Source organism: Corvus cornix, chromosome 22 (assembly GCF_000738735.6).
Source record: "Corvus cornix cornix isolate S_Up_H32 chromosome 22, ASM73873v5, whole genome shotgun sequence".
NCBI lineage: Eukaryota > Metazoa > Chordata > Aves > Passeriformes > Corvidae > Corvus > Corvus cornix.
In genome coordinates, this window is record NC_046351.1 from 4,227,425 (window position 1) to 4,243,230 (window position 15,806).

Genomic DNA, 15,806 nt, shown 5'->3' on the forward strand with positions numbered 1-15,806 from the left:
CAATTTCCACATGAATGGCTGCTCTTTCTATGTTCCCTGCTTCATGAGATCTCCTTGATTCTTTCTCCACCACTTTAGAGAAAAGGAATTGAAGTTTTCTCTGACAGATGAAATTCTAAAGGCGCCAGATGACAGCTGTGAGATGCAGCAAGGATTCAGGGAATCCTTAAAAAGAATTCTTATGGCTATTGTCCAATGCCACAGCCTTGATTCTGGGTCCATTTGAAAATACTGAGGGCACTCCTGGGTCTTACAGGGGGGACAGAACTTCTTCTATTGTAGCAGGGTTTTTTTAAAAGCATTGGAAATGACACTGACTAACACGTCCATCTAAAAGTGCTCCATTTGGTTTTCCAGTCGCAGCAGATAAATCAAAACCAGCAAATCATCTTTGGTGGAGAGTCCCAAATCACTATCACCGGTATCTCACAAGGCGTGCAGATCAATAGTCAAACACGGGTGGCAATTATTGAGCAAAAGAGCAAAAATTTATCATGGAAAACTGTCTGGAACTACAACACGGTGAGTGGCAGGGAGCGAGATTGTTCCAAAGATGACCAAGGGATGGGAATGGTTTCTGTATTCTGACCATTTGAAGTAAAGAATATGGGGTAGAAAGTCTTGGCATTCATAACTGCTTCAATCCCAACTTTATCACAAACTCAAAAGAAAAACTGAATTGTGAGTGCTTGATAATTTTATTTTACAGGGCATCATTGCAACGAAACTCACACAACAGAACACCTGCTACATTTCTGCAATGAACAGAAATGAGATGCCCAGCTTTGATAATTTGGCCCGATTGGCTGCAGAGAGCAGGGTAAGATACCTAAGAAGTAACAGGTTCTTAGCATTCAAATTCATTGGGTTGTTTCCTAAGGCATCCAGCCGACAGCCCGAGTGCCTCTGAGGGCCGAGGGCAGGGACTGAGCAAATGCTTTGCAAGGAGCCCAGCACTGGCTACACAGAGCGGCCACACTCCTCTTCTCCTCTTCAGCGCTTTCCTTGCGCTGCCACTTCCCCTCGGGCTCCCTGCACCTTGACTCCCTTAGAACGAGCTCTGCCTTTGCAGCTGCCTTCAAGGCTTGCTAGTGCTCCCACAGGCCCCAAGGGGATTGAAAGGTGTCCCTAAAGGCAGTTGGGACTCAAACAGCCAGCCCCGAGTCCTCATTCCAGACCTAGGAATAGGCCTAGCAGGAACCAGATCCCAGCACTGAGCTTGCTCAATGCTGCTATTTGATCTTTAGAACCTGATCGGTTTTGGAAGACCTACCAAGCACATCACCTTTGTCACCAATGGATTGGTCAACAACCTCAACTCCTACGGAGCAACCATTGCCGCTATGTGCAGCGGACTCACCACCTACATGGCTTACGAAGTTCACGGTGAGTGCAAGCATGGGAATTCTGAGTGTTACTGACCTGGCTTTTTCTCCTCTTGGCTAATGACCAAGGCACAATTGCTGCTCTTGCACCTTGAGGTGCACACAAACCAAGGGCTGCAGCAGTTGCACAAAGGGTTTGGCATCTCCGCAGATCAGGACTGCAACAGGGTGGTGTCACAGCCCCCAGAAATGACCCAAACCAAACCCTTACAGCTGCTTTCCACAAAGCTTAAGGGGGCTTCGATTTGGGCCCGGAGTGTTTCAACCCACACCGAGCTCCCCTGTAATGCCCAGTCAAGAAAATGGGTCATTCTAAGAACCGCTGTCCTTCAGGGCAGAGCTTGCTGACGAGTGTGATCCAGGCAGCCACCAAACCCCGGTGCTTCACAACACTAAGCCAAGTGGCTTCAATCCCTCGAGGTTTTTCTCAGTGGCAGCAGTCGCATTCCCCAGGGCTTTAATGATCTGCACTTGGTAGGATTCTTGCAGAACGTCACAGCCCATATGCCTGGGCCCGTGAACTGCCAGCAGCCTCACCGTGTAATGCCCAGCCATCGGGATTCCCAGGAGCGAGTGCCATAGAGCCCCGATTTCTGCACGGGAAATGCCAAAGGGGTTTCAAGAGCACGTCTTTGTGGGCATTCCTTGCTGAGCCACAGAGCTGGTGCTCTTTGGGCTCTCCAAGGGAATCTGTCCCTTGTACAGCTCAAACATTCCTAGTGCAGCAATCCTTCAGAACCTGCCTGGCTCTGAGCAACACCAGCACCCTCCTGCAGAAAGGCAACCACGGTCTTTCAGCTCATGGGGTTTTGTCTTTTCTTTTCTAGCTTTCCAAGGACCCCAGGTGAACTTGGGATCATGCATTACGCTCAATGTCCTGAGAGTTGTGGATCTGACATACTGCAATGGCAATGGCAATGGCAATTGGAATGGTGGTTGGAATGACAATTGGACTGGCGGTTGGCAAGGCAATTGGACTGGCGGTTGGAATGGCAATTGGACTGGACCTTTCCCGGTGAGAAAACCTTAGCCCTTACCTTTCTTGAATCAAATGGGGGGGCTCCAGAGCTGCTGCCCAAAGCCAAGCCTGATGCCCTTCTGGCCTGGCATCTCTTCTTTCGAGAGCTTCCTGCTCGAGGGTGCAGATGCTGAAACAGAGCCGTGGGTCAGCAGAGGTTTCCATCCAAGACCTTGAGCCTGGATTGACTGTGGCCAGTGGTCTTGCACGCATCAACCTCCAAAGGCACCAGATGACAGCTGTCAGATGCAGCAATGATTCACTGAATGCTTGAAAAGAATTCTTAGGGCCTTTGCCCAATGCCACAGCCTTGATTCTGGGTCCTTTGGAAAAGAATGAGGGCAGTGCCGGCACTGTCCTGGGGCCAGCGCTTCTTCTATTGTAGCAGGGATTTTTCTAAAGCTTTGGGGATATCACTGTCTCCCTTCAAAGGCCAAACGTCTTCTTTCCCTTGGCTTTTCAGTCTCAGCAGATTCCCGGCATCCCAGGCAACAACACGCAAGTCATCATTGGTGGCCAGTCCCAAATTGTGCTCATCAACAGGCAATGGCGTGTGGCAGTCATTGAGCAAAACAGCATCAGCGGGTCCTGGAAAACCATCTGGAACTACAACACGGTGAGTGGCAGGGGGGCTGCTCGTTCACAAAGCCGACGAGGAGACTGGCTCCTGCTCCAGCGGGCCCAGGAACGGGGCTTGTTTCTGTATTTTGAATGTTTGGAGTCCACGATGTGGGGTAGAAAGTCTCAGCATTTGTTACGGTTTCCATCCTGACTTCATGCCAATGTTAACAGTTGGAAAATGTAAATGTTGAGTGCTCGATGACTTGATTTTACAGGGCGTCATTGCAACCAAAGTCACGCAACAGAACGCCTGCTACATTTCCGTCATGAACAGAAACGAGATGCCCCGCTTTGATAATCTGGCCCGCCTGGCACAAGAGAGCAGGGTAAGATTCCTAAGGAGTAGCAGCTTCCTGACCCTGGGGATCAGCGGGCCCTTTCTTCATGTGCTTTTTCCTTATGGAAACGATTAGGTTGTCACTAGTGGCAGGCTTTCCTTTCTCTCAACAGTAGTGTAGATTGGAAATTTGTTGTAGGAATGCTTTGCCAAAAGAAGAAAGGGGCTGCATCGTTCCCTCCCCCAGCTCCGCTTTCTCTGAGAACCTTGAGAGGGCGTGCGAGGGAACACCAGCAGCCAGGGAATTGGGCCAGGCCACAAAGCACTCCAGGAGGAAAAGAGAGCGGCAATTCCTTTGAAACAACGCCGCGAGAGCCGTTCAGAAAGACTCGTCCCGCTAGAGCAGCCAGGGCCCTCAGAGAGGTCTTAAGCACCACCTGCAAATAGTCCGAGAGCAAATGGATCTGCCCGGGCTTGCTGCTGCCCTCTTTGGCTCCCGTTTAGAACGGGCTGCAGCAAGACACTTCTGCTGCCGGCCTTCCAGCCGACAGCCCGAGTGCCTCTGAGGGCCGAGGGCAGGGACTGAGCAAATGCTTTGCAAGGAGCCCAGCACTGGCTACACAGAGCGGCCACACTCCTCTTCTCCTCTTCAGCGCTTTCCTTGCCCTGCCACTTCCCCTCGGGCTCCCTGCACCTTGACTCCCTTAGAACGAGCTCTGCCTTTGCAGCTGCCTTCAAGGCTTGCTAGTGCTCCCACAGGCCCCAAGGGGATTGAAAGGTGTCCCTAAAGGCAGTTGGGACTCAAACAGCCAGCCCCGAGTCCTCATTCCAGACCTAGGAATAGGCCTAGCAGGAACCAGATCCCAGCACTGAGCTTGCTCAATGCTGCTATTTGATCTTTAGAACCTGATCGGTTTTGGAAGACCTACCAAGCACATCACCTTTGTCACCAATGGATTGGTCAACAACCTCAACTCCTACGGAGCAACCATTGCCGCTATGTGCAGCGGACTCACCACCTACATGGCTTACGAAGTTCACGGTGAGTGCAAGCATGGGAATTCTGAGTGTTACTGACCTGGCTTTTTCTCCTCCTGGTGAATGACCAAGGCACAATTGCTGCTCTTGCACCTTGAGGTGCACACAAACCAAGGGCTGCAGCAGTTGCACAAAGGGTTTGGCATCTCCGCAGATCAGGACTGCAACAGGGTGGTGTCACAGCCCCCAGAAATGACCCAAACCAAACCCTTACAGCTGCTTTCCACAAAGCTTAAGGGGGCTTCGATTTGGGTCCGGAGTGTTTCAACCCACACTGAGCTCCCCTGTAATGCCCAGTCAAGAAAATGGGTCATTCTAAGAACCGCTGTCCTTCAGGGCAGAGCTTGCTGACGAGTGTGATCCAGGCAGCCACCAAACCCCGGTGCTTCACAACACTAAGCCAAGTGGCTTCAATCCCTCGAGGTTTTTCTCAGTGGCAGCAGTCGCATTCCCCAGGGCTTTAATGATCTGCACTTGGTAGGATTCTTGCAGAACATCACAGCCCATATGCCTGGGCCCGTGAACTGCCAGCAGCCTCACCGTGTAATGCCCAGCCATCGGGATTCCCAGGAGCGAGTGCCATAGAGCCCCGATTTCTGCACGGGAAATGCCAAAGGGGTTTCAAGGGCACGTCTTTGTGGGCATTCCTTGCTGAGCCACAGAGCTGGTGCTCTTTGGGCTCTCCAAGGGAATCTGTCCCTCGTACAGCTCAAACATTCCTAGTGCAGCAATCCTTCAGAACCTGCCTGGCTCTGAGCAACACCAGCACCCTCCTGCAGAAAGGCAACCACGGTCTTTCAGCTCATGGGGTTTTGTCTTTTCTTTTCTAGCTTTCCAAGGACCCCAGGTGAACTTGGGATCATGCATTACGCTCAGTGTCCTGAGAGTTGTTGAGCTGAAGTACTGCAATGGCAATGGCAATGGCAATGGCAATGGCAATTGGAATGGTGGTTGGAATGACAATTGGACTGGCGGTTGGCAAGGCAATTGGACTGGCGGTTGGCAAGGCAGTTGGACTGGCGGCTGGAATGGCAGTTGGACTGGACCTTTCCCGGTGAGAAAACCTTAGCTCTTACCTTTCTTGAATCAAATGGGGGGGCTCCAGAGCTGCTGCCCAAAGCCAAGCCTGATGCCCTTCTGGCCTGGCATCTCTTCTTTCGAGAGCTTCCTGCTCGAGGGTGCAGATGCTGAAACAGAGCCGTGGGTCAGCAGAGGTTTCCATCCAAGACCTTGAGCCTGGATTGACTGTGGCCAGTGGTCTTGCCCGCATCAACCTCCAAAGGCACCAGATGACAGCTGTCAGATGCAGCAATGATTCACTGAATGCTTGAAAAGAATTCTTAGGGCCTTTGCCCAAGACCACGACCTTGAGCTTGGATTGACTGTGGCCAGTGGTCTTGCATGCATCAACCTCCAAAGGCACCAGATGACAGCTGTCAGATGCAGCAATGATTCACTGAATGCTTGAAAAGAATTCTTAGGGCCTTTGCCCAATGCCACAGCCTTGATTCTGGGTCCTTTGGAAAAGAATGAGGGCAGTGCCGGCACTGTCCTGGGGCCAGCACTTCTTCTGTTGTAGCAGGGATTTTTCTAAAGCTTTGGGGATGTCACTGTCTCCCTTCAAAGGCCAAACGTCTTCTTTCCCTTGGCTTTTCAGTCTCAGCAGATTCCCGGCATCCCAGGCAACATCCCAGGCAACAACACACAAGTCATCATTGGTGGCCAGTCCCAAATTGTGACCATCAACAGGCAATGGCATGTGGCAATCATTGAGCAAAACAGCATCAGCGGGTCCTGGAAAACCATCTGGAACTACAACACGGTGAGTGGCAGGGGGGCTGCTCGTTCACAAAGCCGACGAGGAGACTGGCTCCTGCTCCAGCTGGGGCCAGGAACAGGGCTTGTTTCTGTATTCTGACCGTCTTGAGTCCATGATTTTTGGTAGCAACTCTGGGCATTCGTTCCTGTTTGAATAATGGGTTTTGTCCACTCCCAAGGGTTGAAAGAGTGAAGTGCGAGTTCTCAATAACTTGATTTACAGGGCGTCATTGCAACCAAAGTCACGCAACAGAACACCTGCTACATTTCCATCATGAACAGAAGTGAGATGCCCAGCTTCAATAATCTGGCCCGCCTGGCACAAGAGAGCAGGGTAAGATTCCCAAGGAATAGCAGTGTCTTGACCCTGAAGTTCATTGGGCTGTTTCTTCATGTGGTTTTATCTTCTGGAGAGAATGAGGTTTTCACAAGTGGCAGGATTTTCTTTCTCTCAACAGTAGTGGGGCTAGAGAATTCTTCATAGGAATCCTTTGCTGAAAGAAAACAGGGGCTGCACCATTCCTTCCCTCAGCTCCGCTTTTTCTGAGAACCTTGAGCTCCGCAGGTTTCTGGCAAACCCTTTCTCTGAGAAGCCCTTCAAGGGCCCTAATTCTCTTACATGCCAAGACCTCAAAGTCCCTCACAGACTATTCAGTACCAAACTGCATTGGTCAGCTCAGAACTTTGCATTGCTGCTGCACTTGGCCCGACTCAGTTTTCCTATGGGGCACAGGAGAGCGTCTCCCTCTTCCCCAGCCTTTCCCCTAGGGAATAGGCCTAGCAGGAACCAGATCCCGGTACTGAGCTTGCTCAACGCTGCTATTTGACCTTTAGAACCAGATCGGTTTTGGAAGACCTACCAAGCACATCACCTTTGTCGCCAATGGATTGGTCAACAACCTCAGGTCTTATGGAGCAGACGTCTTCTCTATGTGCAGCGGACTCACCACCTACATGGCTTACGAAGTTCACGGTGAGTGCAAGCATGGGAATTGTGTCTCTAAGTGACCTGGTATTTGTTTCCCTTAGGGAATGACCAAGGCACAATTGCTGTTCTTGCACCTTGAGTGGGAAAGAAACCAAGGGCTGCAGCAGTTGCACAAAGGGTTCGGCATCGCCGCCCATCAGGACTGGAACCGGGTGGTGTCACAGCTGCCATATGTGACCTGAAACAAGCTCTTACAGGTCCTTTCCGGGAACCTTAAGGAGGTTTAAATTTGGACCCAGAGTTTTGGGCCACATTGAGCTCCTCTGTATTGCCCAGGCAGAGAAAAAGGGTTGCCCTAAGAACCGCTGTCCTTCAGGTCAGAGCTTGCTGATGAGTGTGATCCAGGCAGCCACCAAACCCCGGTGCTTCACAACACTAAGCCAAGCAGCTTCAATCCCTCGAGGTTTCTCTCAGGGCCAACGATTGGAATTCCCCAGGGCTTTAATGACCTGCACGTGGTAGGATTCTTGCAGAACGTCACAGCCCATATGCCTGGGCCCGTGAACTGCCAGCAGCCTCACCGTGTAATGCCCAGCCATCGGGATTCCCAGGAGCGAGTGCCATAGAGCCCCGATTTCTGCACGGGAAATGCCAAAGGGGTTTCAAGAGCACGTCTTTGTGGGCATTCCTTGCTGAGCCACAGAGCTGGTGCTCTTTGGGCTCTCCAAGGGAATCTGTCCCTCGTACAGCTCAAACATTCCTAGTGCAGCAATCCTTCAGAACCTGCCTGGCTCTGAGCAACACCAGCATCCTCCTGTAAAAAGGCAACCAAGGTCTTTTAACTCATGGGGTTTTGTCTTTTCTTTTCTAGCTTTCCAAGGACCCCAGGTGAACTTGGGATCATGCATTACCCTCCATGTCCTTAGTGTTGTGGATCTGAAGTACTGCAATGGCAATGGGCAGGTGAGAAAACCTTAGCCCTTACCTTTCTTGAACCAAATGGGGGGGCTCCAGAGCTGCTGCCCAAAGCCAAGCCTGATGCCCTTCTGGCCTGGCATCTCTTCTTTCGAGAGCTTCCTGCTCGAGGGTGCAGATGCTGAAACAGAGCCGTGGGTCAGCAGAGGTTTCCATCCAAGACCTTGAGCCTGGATTGACTGTGGCCAGTGGTCTTGCATGCATCAACCTCCAAAGGCACCAGATGACAGCTGTCACATGCAGCAATGATTCACTGAATGCTTGAAAAGAATTCTTAGGGCCTTTGCCCAATGCCACAGCCTTGATTCTGGGTCCTTTGGAAAAGAATGAGGGCAGTGCCGGCACTGTCCTGGGGCCAGCACTTCTTCTGTTGTAGCAGGGATTTTTCTAAAGCTTTGGGGACGTCACTGTCTCCCTTCAAAGGCTAAACGTCTTCTTTCCCTTGGCTTTTCAGTCTCAGCAGATGGATAACAACTGCCATGTCTCTGGCGGTGGTCTTTTCCAAAATCTGACCCTCAGCAGTCAAACACGTGTGGTGGTTATCGAGCAAAGGAGCGAACAATTTTCATGGAAAACCATCTGGAACTACAACACGGTGAGTGGCAGGGGGCTGCTCGTTCACTAAGCGTACGAAGAGACTGGCTGCTGGTAGAGCTGGGACCAGGAATGGGCCTTGTTTCTTTATTCTTACCATTCTGAGTCCATGATTTGAGGTCAAAACTCTCTGCATTTGTTACTCTTTTTATCCAGATTTTATCCCGTCTTTTTAGGTGAAAATCCGAACTGTGTGCTTTAATAACTTTATTTTACAGGGCATCATTGCAACCAAAGTGGTGCAAGAGAGAACTTGCTACATTTCTACCATGAACAAAAATGAGATGCCAAGCTTTGATGCTCTAGTCAGATTGGCTTCAGAGAATAGGGTAAGAGTCACAGTCAGCTGTTGCTTGGAATATTGTACTGTATTTGATATTCATTTTTTTGTCTGAAACACTTCTATTTTCAAAACCCTCTTAATCAACTGCTTAATTAAAAGCCTTTTTAATGGCTATTTCCATTGATATTTTCAGTGATATTTTTCAGTTACATCATTGGACAGCTTTCAAAACTTACCATATCCTCGTTGGGATGCCTTTAGTGCAGGTTAATCATGTGAATCCAAGTCCCAGATTAGCTAGATTATTTTCACAATGATTTACATCATTCTTTCGATTGACTTTTTATACTAACTTAGTAACCAAGAGTTTAGATTCTGTGCTCAGTACATTTCATAAAGTCCCATTCTCAAAGTCTAGAAAATCTAATAAGGGAAGAAAAAGTGTTTCAGTTTTCTTGAATAATATTTTAGTAAGCTTTCAATCTTTTTGAAGAAAACTATGCATCATGTTTCTTTAGTTCAGCCCACCAAATTAGCACAGACATCATAAAAATGATCTCAGCATTCAGCATATTCACCTTTGCTAAACACCAGCTTCCCTTGAAATCTGAGAACTGAGTCCTTAAAAAAATCCAAAGTTTAAATAGCAGGAAGACCTGTAGGGCAGAAAGAAATCAGGAAGACACTTCTGCTGCCGGCCTTCCAGCCGACAGCCCGAGTGCCTCTGAGGGCCGAGGGCAGGGACTGAGCAAATGCTTTGCAAGGAGCCCAGCACTGGCTACACAGAGCGGCCACACTCCTCTTCTCCTCTTCAGCGCTTTCCTTGCGCTGCCACTTCCCCTCGGGCTCCCTGCACCTTGACTCCCTTAGAACGAGCTCTGCCTTTGCAGCTGCCTTCAAGGCTTGCTAGTGCTCCCACAGGCCCCAAGGGGATTGAAAGGTGTCCCTAAAGGCAGTTGGGACTCAAACAGCCAGCCCCGAGTCCTCATTCCAGACCTAGGAATAGGCCTAGCAGGAGCCAGATCCCGGTACTGAGCTTGCTCAATGCTGCTATTTGACCTTTAGAACCAGATCGGTTTTGGAAGACCTACCAAGCACATCACCTTTGTCGCCAATGGATTGGTCAACAACCTCAGGTCTTATGGAGCAGACGTCTTCTCTATGTGCAGCGGACTCACCACCTACATGGCTTACGAAGTTCACAGTGAGTGCAAGCATGGGAATTGTGTCTCTAAGTGTCCTGGCATTTGTTTCTCTTGGGGCATGATTAAAGTACAATTGCTGTTCTTGCACCTTGAGATTGACAGAAACTAAGCAACAGACATGCATCCTTGTAGAAGAGCAGGCACTGTTATGGAGATGTGTATAAACCTGCTGAGATGCTGCCAGTTTCTTAATCATAGAAGTTCTTTTATTGAGCTCAAAAACTATATTTGTTTGAAATATATTCAAATAATTATTTTACTCTGAGGAGTTAATCCTGAAGCACCATCAAAGTATTCTGAGCCTTTCTCCAAGCTGATTGTCTCCTACCCTCTTTGGGAAAACGCTCTACAGCTGAGGCTCCAAATGTTGCATTCTGGCATAGCAGCATTTCCACCTCACGGCATGCTTTGCTTTAAACTTGCTTTTAAGCTGAAAGGGCTCAATGTGATTGAAAAGATGAGTGCAATGTGCCAGGTATTAAGGGCTGTCAACAGACAGCTGCACAGAGCACTCAACAGCATCTAAGCCAGTGCCTTTCTTTTTTTTCTTCTTTTTTTTCTTTTTTTTTTTTCATGTTGTTTGTATAGGACCCCAACTGAATCAGGGATCGTGTGTTTCACTTGATGTCCTCAAACTCGTGGACCTGAATTATTGTGGTGGCAGTATCAAGGCCTGAAAACCTTACCTTTCTTCAATCAAGTACAGAGGCTCCAGAGCTGCTCCCAAGGCAAACCCTGATGCCATTCCTCCCTCACATCTCCATTTAGAGATGTTCTTGGGGATTTAGATGCTGACACAGATCAACTGGTAACCATATCTTTCAAATAAAGTCCTTCATTATGGATTAACTCCAGCTTGTTGGTCGTTATTCTATCCTTTTTCATCTATGAACACCTCCACAAAAATATTTTTATTATCTCCCTTCTGCCCCATTTAAGCCCTTCAAATGCCAGCTCTCAATACAGGGCACACCCACAGAGCTGGGCAAGTCCCAGGGTGTGTGCAGTACAAACAAGGCATTCACAGTTGGGACCTTCCTTCCGCATTCAGGGGAAGATGCCTCACATTAAAAATCTTGATTCAGGGGGCACAAAAGGCAGAAGGAAAGAAGTGCAAAGCAGTGAATTTGCCTTTTTTAGGGGAAGAGGAGCCTCCTTTGTGGGATTTACAGAGTTGTTCTGTTCCTAAAATAGGACAAGGTGGGGATTCCTGTTGCTCAAATCTTTACAATCAAGACTGAGTATTCCCTCTTCTCTAACAAAAATGGAAGGATGCCCCAGGTTATCCAGGTGAATACAAATCTGTCTTTAGTACCAATACCAGCCATACAACATCCCTCAGTTTCTGGCATACTCTGACTGGCCCCAGAGGCTTTATTCTATAGCAGGTTGCAAGGATGCAGAGCTCACTGAGGCACCTCCCAGGCAAAGGTATCTGAACTACCTGGCTGAGCCCACATCAGTCCCAGAAGTGAAGAGACAAGCAGGAGTTTGTTGCTGCCAATCTCCTTCCTTCTTCATGTTACACAAGTTATTTTAATTCCCCCAGTCCATCAGCAATTTATCACTTTCATTCACCGTATTTGACACCTTGAGCAAAGTACGAAGTGGATGTGAAACAGATGAAAAGCCGAGTGCTCCGCTCACAGTGCTGGCAGACTGCTGCACCTCCTCGGCACCCCCAGCAAGGCCCCAGGCCAGGAGCAGAAGGACACAGTGTGGCCCTGAGCAAGCACAAGTGAGAACTGGGCCTTCCCCTTCCCTAAGAAAGCAAGAATCCCTGGCTTTTGCAGGAACAGCTGCAGCAATGATCCTCAGCAGTGGATGGCACAGGAGAAGAGTGTTCAGAGGACATCAGCTTCCGAGTGACACCGAGTCCCCGTCGCGCCGTTCTGGCAAGGCAGAGGAAGCTTTAGTTGTGCAAACCCACCCTGAACTGCAGCCAAGGGCACAGTCAGCACACGGGACTGGCAGAACTGCTCTCAAATACAAAGCACTTTGGGAAGTTGGCAAGTGAGCTCCTCTGGGAGTGCTTGCTTCTGGAACCTGGAACAGGCCACAGGGAAAAAGCAATCCAATTACCACAGGCTCCTGGGCCATGGCTCTGTGTATCACTGTCAAAGTCGAGAAGATTAAAATCGATTCCTAAAGTGGCAGGTGACAGAAAGTGCCCCATGTCACTGCTCCTCCCTCACACATGTTTTGCTACCTCTAGTTTATGGGCCCTTTCTCAAATCAGCCCTTAGTCCATAATCAGCTGCTACTCTCCTGAAGGAGCTCTGGGAAGATTCTGAAGATTCTCAGGGCCATGTCTGACAACCAGAAAGCAGATGCTGAATGAGCTCGGAAAGGAAGGTCAGCAGAAGAACTCAGCAATTCCTACGGTTTAGAGCCAACCTCGTGATCTCCCGGGACTCACTGAACATTTTTAACACAGCAGATTAGCACCTCCTTGGTCTGAACAGTGGTTTTGGTTATAGGTACGACTTCAAAGCTGAGTCCTTTGCCACAATCGGCACAAAGTGTCACTAAAGTTTACTGGCAATCTGTGCTCTGCTTCTGGTGATCATTTTGTTCCATGTGAAAGTTACTGTTAAATACATTGAGCTTAGCATGACCAGTTTTCTTTCAGTTCCCTGTATGCAATGAATTCAATCAGGCTGGTATCAAAGCCTGCTCTTATCAGAGCACTTCCCCAGGAAACTCGTCATGCTTCTGTGAACACAGGGCACCTGCCAATAAGGTAAACCCATTTTCAGGTTTAACTTTGGGATATTATGTATAAAAAGTAAGAGTACACATCAATTACCAGCAGAGCTGGCCTGGCCTACCATCCAAATGGAGTTCCCTGTAAGTACACCTATCACTTTCCCACAAAACTCTTAAGGCTGGGCAGCTTTTAAACGGTTTTGAAGCTTTTCCTGGCACTGAGTGAACTCTTAGTGATTTCTGTAGGGCTCACAGAGTGAAAATGCCAAAGGGGTGGGGACTGCAGGGGTGGAATCTCCCTTTTGGCAGGGATGGAACTCCACATGCCTACTCAAACGGGAAAGAGAGAAGTGCTCTGTTCCAGGGGTGGCACACACACGGGAGGCGTCCACAGGACAATATGCTCTCCTTCACGACTCAGAGGCAAATCAGCAGTCTCAGCAAGTCACATAAAGTTAGGGCTCAGCTGTTTGCTGAGAGCGTAGGAGAACCGTGAGACATGAAAGACTCAGGTGCACTCAGATCTTTTTCATCAAAATCCTTTAAAATGAAAGTTTGGACCAATTCTATGTTCACGGAAATGCGTCCAAGATAATTTTTCACAATAGTTATCACAAATGAATTTTTCATCATAACAAATATTCTCCTGCACATTTAAATCCTCTTCAGCTGCATCCCACTGCAGAAAGTGCTGAGCCTGTACACAAAGTAAACTGGAAGTCAGAATTATTTTAAGACAGAAAATAACTTGATGGAAGATAAGCAGTCACGATGTTAAAACGTTGTGAATTTCAAATACTCCTTCCAGATTGTGATTGCTTCTCGGTGGTTTCCTGGCTCCAGCTCTTGCTAACAGGGTGTTGTGAATGAGTGGTTTCAGTCACTTAAAGAATCACCATGAAAGGTATTGGTAAAAGAAGGTTTTAACATGAATTTGTGAAAGTACAGGTCAACAGAGTTCAATGGCAAGGTTTAGTCTATTGCTTACTGCAGGGATGAAACCTGCAGGGGAAAGTCAAATTAAAATCACTTTAGAATGGCATACACAGAGTCCAGGGGTACAAAGGGTGAGGGTTCAAAGGGTTTAAGAGTATTTAATCATTGACTCATTTACAAGGTGATTCAATAGGGTTTACTACAGTTACAACAAAGACTAAAATATAGATCCAAGATAGCAACATTCATACCCTAATCATTCCTCATGTACACACAGAGGCCCAGAGCTGTCTATATCATTATTTATGTGTGCAAAAGTACCTGTTAAAAATTTCCCTTGAGTTCACTGAAACAGGTCAAATGCCTTTGCATTTCTCAATGGGTGAGGGTTGAGCCTCGAGGAGTGGGGGCTATCAGCCCAGTCTTCAGAGACAGTCTTTTGAGTATTGCAAACCTGCGGGTTTGCAAGCTCCAGGAGACATCCCACTCCAAGGGAAGTGCTTGTGGAGCCCACTGCAGTCCAGGAGAGCTCAAAGGCCTCACTTAGCACTGCTGGTTGTAGAGTCAAGAGATGATTGTCCTTAGTCCCCAGGAGATTTCCGCCCTGGCCGTATCCCAGGTTGGTAACAATGGCACCGTTCCACTCAGGCTATGATACAGGTAGATAATGTTCCAAGGCTGTCAGGGGAAAGTGATTATCCCTTGTTCCCTGCCTTGGCCAGGCAACCAATGTTCCTAATACAATCAGTGTCACTCCCACAAGTCCCACTAAGAGCTCCAGGTAGGTCATGGACACCAGCTCGGGATAAAGCCTGAATGTAAGTCTGACACAACAGCACTAACGGCTTCCCAGCCTCCTCCCTGAGGCCAGAAATTATCTCCCCTTTAATCTGGTCTCCAAGAGCAGTAATTCCCCAAAACATGGCTACTAGAGGTAATGCTTTATTGAGTGAAACACTGCTGGGAATCCAGGAAGCTAAATCCTTACCTCCTTTAATCTTTTCCAAAAATTGGAACATGAAGGAAAACTCCAAGGAGCACCACAATGACAGTTCACACCACTCTGGCACCGGGGTTGTGCTTAAGCTGGAGAACACATCATACATGAGACATTGCTGGAGGAGGCAATTTACCTTTTACCAAAGTCCCTTGTCAACTTCCATGACACATTTACCTGAACAATATCATTGAAAGGATCAGTATTTTCTTTGCCAATGATTATTTGCTTTGTATAAAGCCTTTTTTTTAATTGTTTATCTTTGGTAATCCACTTCTTTCTTTCATCGTATATTGTTTGCAACAAGAACTCGTTTTTCTTTTTCAATAAGGCTGCATTACACTCAAGATGGTTTTAAAAAAAACAAAACATCATTGCTACAATGTGCAAGAGGTTTTGGCTTGACAAACAGTTCCCTGCACCACCTCAAGGAGACAAGGTAGGAGGGTAAATGCAGATGGTGTGAAAGCCAATTGACTGAGCAAAGGCTCCAAGAACTGAAGAGAACCTTCTCAGCAGGGCTGAGTCCCTGTAAAAGTTCCTTCTAAAGTTGCACTGCCCAGGAATAACCCCTTCCCCGTTTCCAAAGAAGTGTGTACGAGTTCTGAACTCCAGTTTTGGTTTTCCCAAATGCTGTTTTCTGCGTTTGTTTCTTTGATGCTCAGGGACTTGGGCCTTACCAATTGCCACCCAGAGAGAATCGCTTCATTATCTCGAGGAACAGACTCCAAAGCTTGAGCCCATATGGAAAACACATCCAAGCCCTGTGCAGAGGAATTCCCTCCTACCTCGCTTATCCAGCTCCTGGTGAGTCTGCTACTGACAGCCTCTGTGTTCCAAAATAAAGACAGGTCAACAAGGTTGCAGATTACTTCCTCACCTCCAAGTGAAGCTGAGTAAATCCCTTGTTGAAATCCTGTTGTTTTCCATGATTTTTAATACATGGAAATGAATTAAATTAATTCATTATTAATTAAATGAGTGGGTGAATGCATTTGCAGGAAGGTCTGGGCTCCGGCTCT

At 48.2% G+C, this 15,806-nt stretch overlaps 1 protein-coding gene across 1 annotated transcript; it reads left to right on the forward strand.

The window, feature by feature from the left end:
- Positions 1 to 1,267: 1,267 nt before the first annotated feature.
- On the forward strand, positions 1,268 to 10,991 carry LOC109143308. Its single transcript, XM_039564144.1, has 10 exons — positions 1,268 to 1,386; positions 2,213 to 2,400; positions 2,867 to 3,019; positions 3,240 to 3,350; positions 6,992 to 7,130; positions 7,957 to 8,048; positions 8,515 to 8,655; positions 8,873 to 8,983; positions 10,003 to 10,141; positions 10,731 to 10,991. Exons 1-10 carry the CDS (start codon positions 1,344 to 1,346, stop codon positions 10,817 to 10,819), a joined length of 1,206 nt encoding a protein of 401 aa, XP_039420078.1. The 5' UTR covers positions 1,268 to 1,343; the 3' UTR covers positions 10,820 to 10,991.
- Positions 10,992 to 15,806: the final 4,815 nt, after the last annotated feature.